The sequence below is a fragment of the Thalassophryne amazonica genome, chromosome 4, assembly GCF_902500255.1.
Source record: "Thalassophryne amazonica chromosome 4, fThaAma1.1, whole genome shotgun sequence".
NCBI classification, from domain to species: Eukaryota; Metazoa; Chordata; class Actinopteri; order Batrachoidiformes; family Batrachoididae; genus Thalassophryne; species Thalassophryne amazonica.
In genome coordinates, this window is record NC_047106.1 from 130,164,800 (window position 1) to 130,181,322 (window position 16,523).

The 16,523-nt window shown below is 41.0% G+C and overlaps 1 protein-coding gene across 2 annotated transcripts in view; it reads right to left on the reverse strand.

Moving 5' to 3' along the window:
* The window catches only part of caln1 (calneuron 1), a 346,229-nt gene that overhangs the window by 150,055 nt on the left and 179,651 nt on the right, over nt 1-16,523 (reverse strand). For both annotated transcript variants that reach the window (XM_034168559.1, XM_034168558.1), the window contains exon 4: nt 1,098-1,210. In XM_034168559.1, the coding sequence (XP_034024450.1) occupies nt 1,098-1,210 (113 nt within the window). The remainder of the gene's footprint in view (nt 1-1,097; nt 1,211-16,523) is intronic.

The following is a 16,523-nucleotide window of genomic DNA, read 5'->3' on the forward strand; positions in this document are numbered from 1 at the left end:
AAAAAAAAAAAAAATCTGACACTCAAATCTGCGACAAGCTGCACAAAACATAACTGATGTTTTTCCGACATCCTTTCAACTCCTTTATCCAGAAAATTTTAATTCACACTTGCTCACAGGCAAATCGGCCATTGCCATGTTCTCAGCACAGTCCAGCGTAGAACTACACATCTGCACTTCTCAAAGATATGAAAGCAGCGAGAATCTCACTTCAAGTGACTTTCATCGGCTTTGTCACAGTGTGCCAGCTCTGTCAAATTGTAGCTTTAATCTTGTTTGCGCTTTCCCCATCTGGCAAGTGAGGTAATTCATTTCCATGTCCGACGTGACTCTTTACTTGCCCCAGGAAATCAGGCAATCCTTATTCTGGAGCCCTGAAATCCCACATTCAGTGGACCTGTAAGCAAAGCTGCACACACTGGGTGACAGATTGTGTGATAATTTGTTCCAGTGCTAAGAACGTCAACAGCACCTTTACAACCAAGAGGCTCACCGACAAAAATTTAATCCTGTAGATAAACTGATGCTACTGTTCAAAATATTCAGATCTAAATGATTCATTGTGTGGTGTACCAAAAACAACAGTAATTGCAACCGAAACGACAAGAACCATAATAGCCAAACAGCAAATAGTGGCAAAATTCCCAAATTAAAAAAACAACAGCCTGAAATTTGCAGCCAGAATCTCAGTCTGATTTAACAACACAGTTAAGTTGCGTTTCCATCATCTGGATCTGCACATCTGTTTGACTGTTTTTGCATTCTGTGTTTGCACATTACATCTCTTTCATTTGCTTTGCACTTCCATTATTCTGAGACTGCACAGATGGAATTATGGGCCAAACCTGCTCCCACTGATCACAGAAACAGACACCGACATCACTCTGGTGAAGTCAGCCAGGCTACTGTGTCAGTACATGAGCAACAGGGAAAGTCAACATGACATACATGCACACAGACGGCCTGACAGCTCAGACTGAAAGTCACAAAAAAAAAAAAATCACACATACCAACACACAAACTAAGCGTTATTAATTTAGTTATTATTAATTCTGTTATTTTCAGTCGTAGGTCATTGCAAAATAAAAGGGTTTTACCTGCCAGAAGATGGTGTCGATTGTGTTCCCCAGGAAGCCTTCTCTTGTTTCAGATGAGAGGAGTTTGGGTCCAAGGATTGTCATGAATTCTTTGAAATCTACTTGTCCATCACCTAACACAAAAACAAAAACAGCACAGTGGGTGTGAGGTTGACCTTATGACACTCTTTTGTTTTTAGTTACTTGGTTAAAAATACAAAATCCAACTATTTCTGTAAACCAAAAACATTCCTGAATAGTGAATAATAATGAAAAAGAATTTTTGTATTAACTAAACTTTGGTCTAGAGTTATGTTCAACAGGACTTTCTCAAGAGATCCACGGCACAAAAACGATAATACAGTCATCTACCAGCCAAACGTCTCAAATCAAACTGAAAGGTCAGATGAGCTCAGGTCTGTGCTCAGATGTAGGGTTTTTTTGCCTCCTGAATACAAGATACCCCTCTCTTCCCAGCAAGCAAGCTATAAGTCATTCCATGGATAAATATCACACAAAATACACAACAGAATGGGAAAGCAAAACAAGAACATGTGAAGGACTTGTACAAAATTCCTCATCTGTACTGCAAGTTGGTGATGGCTAATTCAAAACGCTGCTCTTGCCCCAATAGACAATCCCCTACTTGATATGTTACCCAAGTGTCACAATGCAGATGAAGGGTTGGATTTTCAAACACACAACAAAAGTATTAATAACATTAACAACTATTGCCAGGGACAGCAAGGTGGCCTGGTGATTAACACTGCTGCCTCACAGCAAGAAGGTCATGGGATTGCTTCCCACCTAGGCCTTTTGGTCGCTCAGCTGCTAGCTGCTGCGTTCACTGAGTGTCCGTCATTTCAAAGTGTCACTGATTATCACCTTGTTTCTGCTTAAAACGGCCTCGTTTCTGCTTAAAACTGACATTAGAATGATTTAAGAGGTTTTACCTTGTCATCTGATGGTTAATAATCCCAATGATCCATTTGATTGCTTTGGGTGTAAAGAGCCAGCCTCAGAAGAAATGCTGTGGTCCAAAATGACGCATGTACAGTGGAGGCAGGGCGGACCAATTTTTAGAGGGCACTGTTCGGTCTGCGACACCGGATCACCTCCAAAATTTAATGGAGTGTTCCATGGCTTAATATATGTCCATGGTGAAAATTTGGTGAGAATCCGTGAAGTAGTTTTGATGTAATCCTTCAAAGCCTATATAAAGTGCAACTTGATCTGGAATCTGGATCCAGATCACCTCCAAAATTTATTGGAGTGTTCCATGGCCTAATATGTATCAGTATTGAAAATATCGTCAAAATCCATGCAGTAGTTTGCACGCAATCCTGATAACAGTAATCCTTCAAAGCCTATATAAAATGAAACTTGATCCAAAATCTGGATCCAGATCTGGATCACCTCCAAAATTTAATGGAGTCTTCCATGGTCTAATATCTATCTGTGGTGAAAGTTTGGTCAAAATCGGTGCAGTAGTTTTGACGTAATTTTGTTAATAGGCAGACAGACAGACAAATAAATAAACGTAAATAAATGATTTTATTACGTCCTTGGCAGATGTAAAAAAGTTATATTATCACAACAGATAGCCATAAAATTGTATCTAAATACAGCCACCATACATAGATATGAATAAGATTAAAACTCACAGTGCACAACATTCTTACAGCAACAGCCATAAAAAACTGCACCAACGCTCCCCATCCAACCTGATGGCTTTTTAGAGGTGCTGCAACACTGCTCAAAGATAGGTGCACCAAGTTGTGGCATCACATTCAAGAAGACTTGAGGCTATAATTTCTGCCAAAAGTGCATCAACAAAGCATTGAGCAAAGGGTGTGAATACTTATGTATACATGTGATTTCTTAGTTTTTTTGTTGTTGTTGTTGTTTTTTTAATAAATTAAAAAAAAGTCCAAAAACTGTTTTCATGTTGTCATTATGGGGTGCCTATAAGTAGAATTTTGAGGGGAAAAAATTTACTTAATTTTGGAATAAGGCTGTAACATAAAATGTGGAAAAAGTGGAAAAAGTGAAGCATTGTGAATACTTTCTGGATGCACTGTATTTTATAAAACAATACGAGGTCTGCTGCCGGGTTACAGTTTGATCAGCCAATCAAGTCATTAGAAAAAAGGAGACCCCCCCCCCCCACACACACACACACACAAACTCCAAACTGAATGTGCACTATAAATGTCATGTCCAAAAACAGTCGCACAAGAAGTATAATAAAAGGCAAAAATGTTTGATGGAACAAACAGAAATAATGTGTGCAAACTCTGAACAGCAGCTGCAACCTTGCTGTGTAAATAAGACTCCTGTGGGTGTGATGCATGCACATGTTTGCCACAACGTCCAGGGAGAGTGTTTGTTGGACGTGTGTGTGTGTGTGTGTGTGTGTGTGTGTGTGTGTGTGTGTGTGTGTGTGTGTGTGTGTGTGTGTGTGTGTGTGTGTGTGTGTGTGTGTGTGTGTGTGTGTGTGTATGTGTGTGTGTGTGTGTGGGGAAGGGTTTGGTTTTTCTTTTCCTGTGAGCAGCAAGATCACACATCTCACGGAGTAAACCTTTATGTGGTGTAAAAATTTGTACTAACATGGATTTGCAAAAATGCGATTTCAAGCTGCCTGTGAACCTGATTTATAAAAAACAGATTTCAAATGACTTGACTGTTCAGACGTGCAGCATGGAATCACATATGCACATAAATCATGTCCAACAAGCTTTCACTTTCAGAGTGTGACAGAGTTCACACTTGCAGTAAAGCTCCCGTCACACATCGCAAGAATGTGGAGGAACCATGCCCGACACGGAAAATACTGCCATAATCCGACGCAGTCGGGAGGAAAAGAGGCGTGGTCAGCCGTGTCTGAACACATCCGGATTGTATCGTGCACACCTGCAGGATGCAGTCCAAACATATTTCAGACAACAGTCAGATGACACAGACTGCTGTCAGACAGCACCGACACTGGAGCTGTCACTCACTCGCTCACCCACGCAATCAAATCTCCACTTGTCCTCACATTCCCAGAGCTAAACTGACCTCTCATCAGTGTGTGTCTCACATGATGGAGTGTGCACGTGTACGTGCGTGCATCAGGTGATCTGAGTGATGAGTGTGTGTCCACTCAGCTGTGCATGTGTTCACAATGGCTGAATGAGCCACGTGTGCCTATATGTGTATTACAGGTGATCAAAGCAGCTGACAGTGATCACCTGCTGTTGTACAGTCCAGTGTAAAATCCCTTTAGGTGTTTCATCAGTTGCTAGATTTTATTTGTCCGGCTAGTCTCCTAACTGCTGTTGGACTGTGCTGGCAGTGCACCAACTTCCCACATGTGCACAACTTTCAGATGCAGGCAGTGGACTTTCTCTTTTCTTAAACTCTTTTTTTTTTTTTGTCATTTTACTTCATACACATCTTAACACAGCAGTAGTTGGATTATCGTTGTGGGACGGCACTTCACGTGGGATTTATTTATACCAGAGATACACTCAACAAAAATATAAATGCAACACTTTTGGTTTTGCTCCCATTTTGTATGAGATGAACTCAAAGATCTAAAACTTTTTCCACATACACAATATCACCATTTCCCTCAAATATTGTTCACAAACCAGTCTAAATCTGTGATAGTGAGCACTTCTCCTTTGCTGAGATAATCCATCCCACCTCACAGGTGTGCCATATCAAGATGCTGATTAGACACCATGATTAGTGCACAGGTGTGCCTTAGACTGCCCACAATAAAAGGCCACTCTGAAAGGTGCAGTTTTGTTTTATTGGGGGGGATACCAGTCAGTATCTGGTGTGACCACCATTTGCCTCATGCAGTGCAACACATCTCCTTCGCATAGAGTTGATCAGGTTGTCAATTGTGGCCTGTGGAATGTTGGTCCACTCCTCTTCAATGGCTGTGCGAAGTTGCTGGATATTGGCAGGAACTGGTACACGCTGTCGTATACACCGGTCCAGAGCATCCAAAACATGCTCAATGGGTGACATGTCCGGTGAGTATGCCGGCCATGCAAGAACTGGGACATTTTCAGCTTCCAAGAATTGTGTACAGATCCTTGCAACATGGGGCAGTGCATTATCCTGCTGCAACATGAGGTGATGTTCTTGATGTATGGCACAACAATGGGCCTCAGGATCGCGTCACGGTATCTCTGTACATTCAAAATGCCATCAATAAAATGCACCTGTGTTCTTCATCCATAACAGATGCCTGCCCATACCATAACCCCACCACCACCATGGGCCACTCGATCCACAACATTGACATCAGAAAACCGCTCACCCACACGACACCACACACGCTGTCTGCCATCTGCCCTGAACAGTGTGAACCGGGATTCATCCATGAAGAGAACACCTCTCCAACGTGCCAAACGCCAGCGAATGTGAGCATTTGCCCACTCAAGTCAGTTACGACGACGAACTGGAGTCAGGTCGAGACCCCAATGAGGACAACGAGCATGCAGATGAGCTTCCCTGAGACGGTTTCTGACAGTTTGTGCAGAAATTCTTTGATTATGCAAACCGATTGTTTCAGCAGCTGTCCGAGTGGCTGGTCTCAGACGATCTTGGAGGTGAACATGCTGGATGTGGAGGTCCTGGGCTGGTGTGGTTACACGTGGTCTGCGGTTGTGAGGCTGTTTGGATGTACTGCCAAATTCTCTGAAACGCCTTTGGAGACGGCTTATGGTAGAGAAATGAACATTCAATACACGAGCAACAGCTCTGGTTGACATTCCTGCTGTCAGCATGCCAATTGCACGCTCCCTCAAATCTTGTGACATCTGTGGCATTGTGCTGTGTGATAAAACTGCACCTTTCAGAGTGGCCTTTTATTGTGGGCAGTCTAAGGCACACCTGTGCACTAATCATGGTGTCTAATCAGCATCTTGATATGGCAAACCTGTGAGGTGGGATGGATTATCTCAGCAAAGGAGAAGTGCTCACTATCACAGATTTAGACTGGTTTGTGAACAATATTTGAGGATAATGGTGATATTGTGTATGTGGAAAAAGTTTTAGATCTTTGAGTTCATCTCATACAAAATGGGAGCAAAACCAAAAGTGTTGCGTTTATATTTTGTTGAGTGTAGATTATGCATTTGTCATCTGATCAACGTTGCCAGCACACAGCGCAGCTGGGTGAAAGGGACTTCACCAGGAGACTGTGCTGTGGAATGCGAGGTACCTGAGATGAGTTACATGTTTATTTATGTTGGCATGTGCTGGGCAAACATTTCCACATCATACCTGCTACAGACATTAGGAGGTGTACGTGTAATAATACATGCATTACAGCGTTGACATCCTGTTCAGGTGTGTTGTGGCGCTGCACCAAGCCTCTGACATGCACACAGTGCCACTTACATGTTATTACATAACTTCTTGTTTGCGCTCCCTGGCTGGGGTCCAGTGGAGGTGGACAAACATGGCACAGCATGTCGGCAGGCGTCGCTGTGCTCGATCAATCCCAGAGTTCAATCAACTGCGATCAGATCATTTCAGATGCTGTTTTGATGCTGTCAGAATATGTAAATTGCGGTCAGATGGTCGTCAGATTGCACAGGGTGTGTCCCATCTCGACGGCGCCTGGAGGGCTTTGAACATGTGCATCACACTTGGGGCCGCTGGCCAATTTTGACCAACTGTGTCGACTTTCACAGATGGTTGTCAGAATGTTTTGGAACTGAAGTTCGATACTTTTCGGATGTGCGCCGATTCGTAATTCTGACGCCATTCTGTGTGATTCCAGCTATGTGTGACGGGGGTATAATAAATATGATGGTGTCTCAACTGTGTCATGGAACAGTGGAAATATGGTAGACATCATGCATTCAATGTCCTCATTGTCCTTATTATCATAGACGGGAGTGAGGTAGAAAGAATTGAAGATGCAGTCCTGAAGAAACGCAGCTAAAGTGGCCATAACTTAATTCAGACAGAAGCCAGAAGCCTGCATCATGAAAACATGAGTGAATAGAGTGTTTAAGACAAATAACACAAATGAACATGGATTAAACAGCTGCACAGCTGAACAGTAACAGACATAAATGAAGTTTTTGGAGAAAGAAAACTTTTGTTTATGAGGCATGTTTGCTTATGAAATGTGTTTGTTTGAACATCTTACACTGTTCATTTGGGTTTAAAGGAAAATATGACTGTTGTCCTTTGTCTTTGTTGTATTTTAAAGCTAAACCCCTTCTAGTCAAAATCTTTTAAACCTTTTTTTGGCGAGACCTTGTAAAAAACGAGTGAGCACAAAGGATATAAATATTATATTCTATATAATAGTGGATATAAAGCAAACCAAAGCCAGTCTGAACACAGTTTCTGGTGCCTGTGTTGGACCAAGACATGCTGATCCAAAAGACAAGATCAGATTCTTCAAAACAGTCAGAAATACATGGAACATGATCATAGCGTGCATGAAGTGGAACAATGTGCGACTCAAACTATTTCTTGTGGGGAGAATAAATGGATGTACTGTGATGCTGTGAGATACCTGATGAGGTGATTTTTGAGACTAAAACCAGTGGATTGACCTGAGAAAAACTTATGAGGGGAGAAAAATAATCAATGACAACGAGGCTACGGTTCAGTCGGTACAACAGGCGTCCATTAGGACAGCATTAGGTGTAATTTCAGTACTGATACTGTGATATGCCTGCATATAATACTCACTCTGAAGAATGGTAATTAATCTTTGCCAAGAATATTATTCTCTCACTGAATGTGTGGCAAAATCCTTTTGGCGGTGGCAGTGAACAGCGCATTCCATGTCACGCATTTACAGACGAGAGCCTGAAATTTCATAAATTATATTGACTGGAAAATGAAGACGTACAAACAGAAAGCTGATGTTTTTTACTTGTGTGCTGCAGTCTTTAGGTGAAATGCAGAAGGCTCTGTGTCCATACAGAGTTCACCCCCCCCCCCAACACCCCTTTGCACTAAATGTGTACAGATTGTATGTAGATGCATACATGTAGGACTGTCTCACACGCAGCCCCCCCCCCCCAACACACACACACACACACACACACACACACACAACCACCCCCCACAATCCTGTAAATTTGGTATCATTAAAAATCTTGTCTAGATTACAAAAACAATTGGTAACAGCAAAAATACTGGGCCTCACTATGACATATGAGCACTTTTATTGACCTAATCTAGCCAAAAGAAAATGTACGATTATGACATCTGATTATTTTTTCTGCATAAAACGAAGAGTTTCCAAATCATCATCTTTTAAGCACATGGGACATAAGCAGGGGTGCACATAACCGGTGAAGGAAAAGTAACCGAAGAAACCGAAGAAAAAGGAAAATAAGAGTGGGCCAATTGTTTTTAAACAGATTTTTAAAGCCTTCCATTCCACTGTTGCAATGAGGACCATATCTTTAGGAATGTGGAAGGCAAGCACTTTTTCTTTTGATTTGAGTGTGAGAGATGAGCAGTCAACTTAAAAAGAGTAAGGAATAAATTTAAAGAAATTTCATTTAAAATTAGACAGGCATTATCCAACAAATGGTTATTTTACATGATTTAATCCAGTTATTCTCACTGATTGTTTATTTTGTGGTTTATTCTCAATGGATTTATTTAATGTGTTTTGGGCTTATGAATCTGTGAAATTATTTTGGGTTCATTGTAGACTAAGTTCTGTTTTGATAATATTATATTTGGAGGTGTCAGTTCTACTAGAAATGCTAACAGAGACTATATTTTTAATTCTAAATTTTTTCATAAGCTAAAGGAAAGTTCAAATTCCCAAATGTAAATACAGTGGTCCCTCGTTTATTGCGGGAGTTACGTTCTAAAAATAACCCGCGATAAGCGAAATCAGTGAAGTAGTCAGCGCTATTTCTCCTGTGTAAACACTCTTTTTTCTTCTGGGCGAGAAGATTACACACGCAGAACACAATGCGCAGTGCTCTCCCTTCGCTCACTGCCTACGGAGGTACGGATTCGGGACCCGCAAAGAATCCAAGTCCTCTCTCGGTGGCCACGGAGCTCTGCAGCTGCGGTCAACATCCACTTCAAGACAGCGAGCGTGTAGTCTCTGGACCTGTTGCCAGATTTGGCGTAGCTCCACACAGCAGACAGGAGGGCGGTGTGAGTGGCCTGCTGCTGCGTTTACCGAGCCCGCAGACTCAGTAAGCGCATCGGAGGCAGTGAGAGCAATTGCGGTGATGCCGACCGGTGCCGCCTGATAAGGACGCAGAACACAATGAGCTGTAAAAAAAAAAAGCATGCAAAATTGCACTAAAAAAATCCGCGAAACTGCGAGGCCGCGAAAGGTGAACCGCGTTATAGCGAGGGACCACTGTATAGCAATATGAATCCTGCTTTAAAATTCTTTCTAGCAGAAACTGATCTGTATCGTAACACTTTAAAAAATTCAAACGCCCTAACCATTAACCTTTGTGAGCAGTTTTATTTATGACCTCAAGGTTTTTGTTTTCACTCCATATATATGGTGTCTCAAAAAATGTATCCAAAAGTACTCTGAAATGTGAATACCAGGAAATGGTTTTACTGGGAAATAATGGTGTTTATCTCATTTCAGGAACCCTAAAGTTTGTTCTACAAGACATTAAAGTCAAGGAAAAATGCCGCAGCTGACCCTAATTCAGAGAAAAGAAATTGTAGAGTTCTGTGCAACGCATCCTAAGGGCTGACTTTCATCTCTTTCCATACAAAATTCAGTCTCAGAGCGAACTAACTCCCCAGCAAATGGCAAGGAGACTTGAATTTGCTCAGTGGTTTTCTGGAAAACTGATATTTGTTATTTAGGAAACTTCAGACAAGGAGGTTTTATTGATCATGTGGTGTAAAAGATAAAGGGTTAAAACATCAAAAAGGAAAGACTGAACTAAACAATGTGCATTGGGGAGAAAAATGACATGCTTCGGCCACATGGTCTTGCAGAAAATGTCGGATAGTACTGATTGATTTTTTTCTGTGCTGTCAAAATACTTTTGGGTACATTTTTTGAGACACCCTATATTAGAACATATTTATTGTTGCTTTTCTTAAATTTGGTTTCTGATTTATGTGTAAATAGTTAATTTATTACTGTTTTGGTGTAGTCCCATGCCATATGTCTTTTTTACTGTTAACTGTTCTTGTGTTGTTGTGCGTGTTCCCCTCTGTGGTCCAGGAGTATTTTCTAGATTTTACCATACTTTCAGTTATTCACATTTTAAGATATTTTTTAGTCTAATGCTCAAATGGCAAATGGACTGCATATAGTGCTTTTCGATCTGCATCAGACACACAAAGCACTTTACAATTATGCCTCACATTCACCCATTCACACAAACACACTCACACACTGACGTCAGGGTGCTGTCATGCAAGGTGCTCACTATACACCGGGAGCAACTGGGGATTAAGGACCTTGCCCAAGGGCCCTTAGTGATTCTCTGTTGAAGCTGGGGTTTGAACCAAGAATCCTCTGGTCTCAAGCCCAGCGCTTAACCACTAGACCATCACCTCCCTAATCCACTGCTGTAGTCTAATGCTCACGTGTTGCATATCAAAATGTTGACAACAATCAACTTTCAGAATATGTGACACATATTCTCAAATGCTGTATGCAGAAATATTTAATAAATGTATAATTATATATAAATATCTGAAAAAAATGAAGCACATTTTTTGCTAAATTTTCATATCTTTCTTGAACATACACCTTTATTCATGTGGACAAACTATTTTGGTACTAGGAATGGGTTGACCAAACTCTCTTAGGCCACTAAACTGTAGTGTAATATAAGAAGAAAATTGTTTATCAATGCAAAGAAATGAAAAGTAAAATTACTCATGATATCCAGCTTGATGTTTTCTATCTGACAGACAGGAGTCCTATCCAGGGTGTACCCCGTCCCATGCCCTATGACTGCCAAGATAGGTCCAGCCACCTCGTGACCCATAATTGGAGTAAACGGTTGAAGATGAGTGAGTGAGTAAACAAGTTTTCTGTATGCCCTCTGTGCAGCAATGACCACAAATATTTCATGAAAATCCCTCACAAAAAATATAAATAAACTGCTCCATTGGGGGTGAGGGGAGCTTGTAGATCCTGGAAAAAAGAAAATAGCCCATCCACATGTTTTATGACCATATGCTTTGTCTGTAGGGCTAAATAAAAAGTAAAAAGGGTTTCCAGGCTGACAGGACTGTGTGTGTAGCATGTATGAGGGTTTAGTGATGGTATGATTTCATCTGACATCTGATCAGAGTGATGGTGCTGTCTGAAGTGATCATTTCAGCCCCACGCGTGTGCGCAGAGCGCACGTGCACCATGCACACAAGCACGCTACACACTTGCGTGCTCGTGAGGAGCACAATGCTCCCGCCCACTCCGGTCCTGTGTTTGTCATCCAGACATTTGGACATCGTGCAGTCTTCAGCGCCTTTTATGGAAGTCTGACAGCAGTCTGTGTCATCTACCTGTTGTCTAAATGTGCTTTGGATGCCATCGTTCAGGTGTGTGGATGAGGTCATCCGGATGCATTCTGACACTGCTGACCACGCCTCTTTTCCTCCCGATGCGTCCGATTAGGGCAATATTTGCCATGTCGGGCATGAATCCTGCACATTCTTGCTATGTGTGATGGGGGCTTAAGTGACAACTGCCGCGCTTCTGTGTTGCCACTTTTTCTCTTGGCTTGACTGAAAGTTTCTCTCTGCAGACAAGAAAACATAAAATAAAGTGAACCCACACCCATGATGAAGCGCAGGTCTGCATGGTTTAAACAGAGCGTTTCATGCCATTTATTCCCCATCCCCAGGATGCTAAGTGCATCTGCATCATTTTTATTTTTGTTGCACTTTTTTAAAATAGAGACAGGGTGTTAAACCAACATTAAAGTCTGAAATATCACACATCATATAGGTATTTATTTTATAGGCACTTGCTTTGTATAAAATTAGTTTAGATTTACTGGAAAATTCATGTGGAGTGTGGTTTTCACACATCAGCTATTTGCACATTATTAAAAACTGTAAAATGAGCTAATTTTAGCGAAGAATTTCTTTCATAAATCAAGAGAAACATTTCTTGCTAATGAATGACCGGATAGAATAAAAATAAATATATTACTTTTCAAAGTTAACCTGTTGATTCAGGCTCTGCACTGAAAAATATAAATGAAAAGAAATTTTCTATAATGTGCCTTAGTTGTTATATGTGTATAACCGTAAGGCAGTTCTGGATAAAATATCTGCAAAAATAAGTCATGCATATTTTGTCTACAGCATCAAGGAAATAATGATGTCATCAACAAAGAACTGACTGGACTATGCAAGTGAATATATGTGCCAAGGCATATGTGATATACAGAAGTCAGAGTGAACATCCTTGTCTGCATCTCACCTGTTATACAATACTGACACAAGCAGTGGCTTGTGGTCTGAGAAGAAGCATTACATAGTTCCAGCTTGAATCTGTCCTGTACTTGTTCTCACATAGACATGATCTATGGTATGATGAGTTGATTTCAGAATGCAGGCACAAACTCATGAAACTGGCAGTGTCTAGGTTTGTTAATCAAGGGCTGCCAAAATGTGTCAATCTTGTACAATATTATAATATATGTATTATCAACCTAGAACAAGGATTTGTACCAAGTTACAAGAAATTCCATCAAAAAGTGTGAGAGGAGTTGATTTCAGTTGATTGCACCCAAACATGAAACTGGCAGAGTCTAGGTTTATTAATCAAGGGCCATAACTCTGGTAAAATAGGCCCAACTCAAATGATATTACAATATGTGTATTACCAACCTATACCAAGGACTTGCATGACATTTCACAAGATTGCTCTTAAAAGTGTGGGTGGAGTTGATTTCAGAATGCTAACACCCTTTTTGGGGCAGACAGTCAGACAGACAGATGGAGGAAAATCACCATAACATACCTCCTCTATGGGCCTTCAACCAGCAGGGAATAAAAGTGTGACAGGAGTTGATTTCAGAATGCAGACACCCACTCATGAAACTGGTTGACTCTAGATTTGTAGATCAAGGGTCATAACTGGTAAAATGGGCCCAACTCGAACAATCTGGTATCAACCTTTAACAAGGACTTGTACCAAGTTCCACAAAATTCCTCCTAGACATGTGACAGGAGTGGATTTCAGAACACTTATACCCCTGTTTTGGGATGGACAGACATTGCTGTGACATAATCCCCCTTTGGGCCTTTGGCCAGCAGGGGATTTAAAAAAACAAATCCTACAGCTATAAGGAAAAAGCAGACTGCTCAGTGTGGTGGTGGCCCTCAGATGGTTTTAGGGAAACCTGATGGTGCTCGTACTTGTCTGATTTATGATGACAGTTTCCAATTTAGCTGAAATCAGATTAGATAGATTATGTATAAGTTACCATGCAGAAGAAAGTGTTACTCATGTATGCACAGACGGACACAAGGACAGAGTCCAATTCTACATCCCCCCTTTAGGCCTTGCAGCTTAGCAGGGACCATAAAACAACCCAACAAATTCAGATTCAAAACACACACACACACACACACACACCAAAAACTAAATTAATGCAATAAGAAAACTTGTTTTACTGCAGAGGTACTGGGAAAACAGCTGTTGTGACCTATCTGCAAAGAAGCACACCACCACACACTTTCATATTCTGCCTTGAATATGTACCATTAATGCCCTTCATGATGAGGCTTAAAGTGCACAATCCAGGGTTGTAATATAACAGCACCAATGGAAACTTTATTTTCATATGACATTTACTTATGACATATTCTTGTCTGTGCATTCAACTGGCCCAGTATATTGTATTGTGAAGCACTAATTTTGTTTTTGGAACTGGTGCATGTGTAGTTCTGTCATAACAATGGCAAAACTGTCATTCTCATCACAGCCATTCTGTATAGACGTGTCACAATCTCAATCAAAAATCAGCATATGACCTTTGCCATAGACATTCTCAGATACTGTATGATCAATTGAAAATATGATTGAACACGTAGCATAGGCTCAGACGCCAAAAGCCTAAATTACATGTTGACATGTATAAAAATGTGTAACAGCCCAATATCATCCATAAAACAAATGTGCAACCCCACATACTAATTGTGTGTTCTGAGGATTGTGCCTTTCAAATGAGCAAAACATCAGGTATTGTCCATTTAATATGTTGCCTTAATAAACAAGAGCAATCAGAGATTTCTGACGTGCACCAATCCGGATCCCGATCATCTACAAAATTCAGTGAAGTCTTCTGTGCCCTATTATCTATCTGTGGTGCAAATGTGGTGAGAATCCATGAAGTAGTAATCCTTCAAAGCTTATATAGAGGTAAATCTAGATCCAGAATCCAGATCCAGATGTAGGTCACCTCCAAAATTCAATGGGATCTTCCATCTCCAAATATGTTTCTGTGGTGCAAATTTGGTGAGAATCGATGAAGCTGTTTTGACGTAATCCTTCAAAGCGTATATAAAGTGAAATCTTGATCCAGAATCTGTATCCAAATCACCTCCAAAATTTAATGGAGTCTTCCATGGCCTAATATGTATCCGTGGTGAAAATTTAGTGAGAATCCGTGAAGTAGTTTTGATGTAATCCTTCAAAGCCTATATAAAGTGAAACTTGATTCAGAATCCGGATCCAAATCTGGATCATCTCCAGAATTTAATGGAGTCTTCCATGGTCTGTCACGATGGGCCCAGTTCCAGGCTTCGGCCCTTATTTTCCCTCTTTATTTGGTTCTGCTCCTTCTGCCCCAGCCTTGTTTTATTAATTGTTATATTCATCATGTGTTTATTCTATGTTCTATTTTTGCTTTGTCACTTTCTTTGTTACTTTTATACTTTGGCCTTGTCTCAGTTCCGTTCTTGTTTTGTTCTATCAGTCTGTGTTTTCATGGTTTATCATTTAGTTATTGTTTGCCTATTTTTGCTGTTCTCATTTCTGTTAAATGTAGTACTGTTATGCCAGGTTTTGTTATCACTTAGTTTCTGTTTTTCTTATAGTTTTTGTCTGTCTGTTCCAGTTTAGTTTTGTCATAGTGCTTAATTTCCTATTCTTCTGTTTATCACCTTCTGGTTTGCTTTTCAGTCCTGTTCAAGTTTAGATTCCTGTTCGTGTTTTCTTTGCATGATCTTTAGTTGTCTGTAATTCTCGTCACTGCTCACCTGTCTGTCTCATCCTGTCCTCGTCTGCTCTGTGGCTGCACTCATCTCAGTCTCACGTGTTCACACCCAGCTTCATTTTTATCACAGTCTTCTTCTGATCACGGCACTCTCTTTCTGCACCTGCACTTTCTCATCATTGTTGGCCACGCCCCATTCGTCTGTCGTTTACTTGCCCATTTGTCACCGCCTTTCTGCATCTCTTTTGCCGCTTAGTTTTCACCTGACCACACCCCTTTCCAGCCCCTTCCTCCACCACGTGCACCTCATTATCCTATTACCACCTGTTATTATTTAAACTGCTTCAGTTCACTTCCTCCCTGCTCCTTTGTTGATTCATTCACTTACCAGCACGCTGTCTCGTCCTGTTTTTGCCAAGCCGTGTTTTTGACTCTGCTCTGTGTACCGGATCCTGCTTTTTGCCTCAGCCCTGATAACTCTGTTCGCTCGTGTACTGACCCTGCTTGTTTTTGACCACATCCTCTGTCTTGTCCCTGCCTGGCACTTTTGCTCCGCGGACTGCCTTCCTGTTACCAAACTCAGGCCTGAATTGAACCATCCTTTAATCATACATCCTGTTGTGAGCCTGCATTTGTGTCCAGCCTCTGTCTGTGCCTCATCTCCGCTCAGCCCTGTCATGGTCTAATATCTATCTGTGGTGAAACGTTCATCAAAACCTATAAAGTAGTTTTGACGTAATCTTGCTAGCAGGCAGACAGACAGACAAATAAATAAATAAACACCGGTGATGTTATTACGTCCTTGGCGGATGGGACAAAAACGCTGATTCAAAAAATAAACATACTGATTAAACATGGAATAGGGTGTGTAAATCTCTAAGGTTATATTCAGTAGTGGGCACAGATAACCAAAAAATTAACTTTGATAACAGATAATCAGATAACTGAAAAGTTATCTTCGATAAAGTTAAAACAATAAACCACCCAAAAATGTATCAGAAGTTACAGATAACCAATAAATTCCTGTATTATCTCCGGTACACTTGCAACTACTAAAAAAGCTGATTTTGAGTTTCAACACAATGATCGATTTTGGAAGCATCAAAAGCAATAGCAGAACCAAACAATGAGTCAGTACTTCTGTCCTTGAGCGCCCTTCCCCCTGCTGGAAGCTTCAGTTTACTACATGGCTTCCAGCACAGAAGCAACAGAGTAGCCGCAAAGCTCAACTCTCTACCCAATCACAGGGCAGCCGTCAGGCCGAGGTCTTGGAAAATAA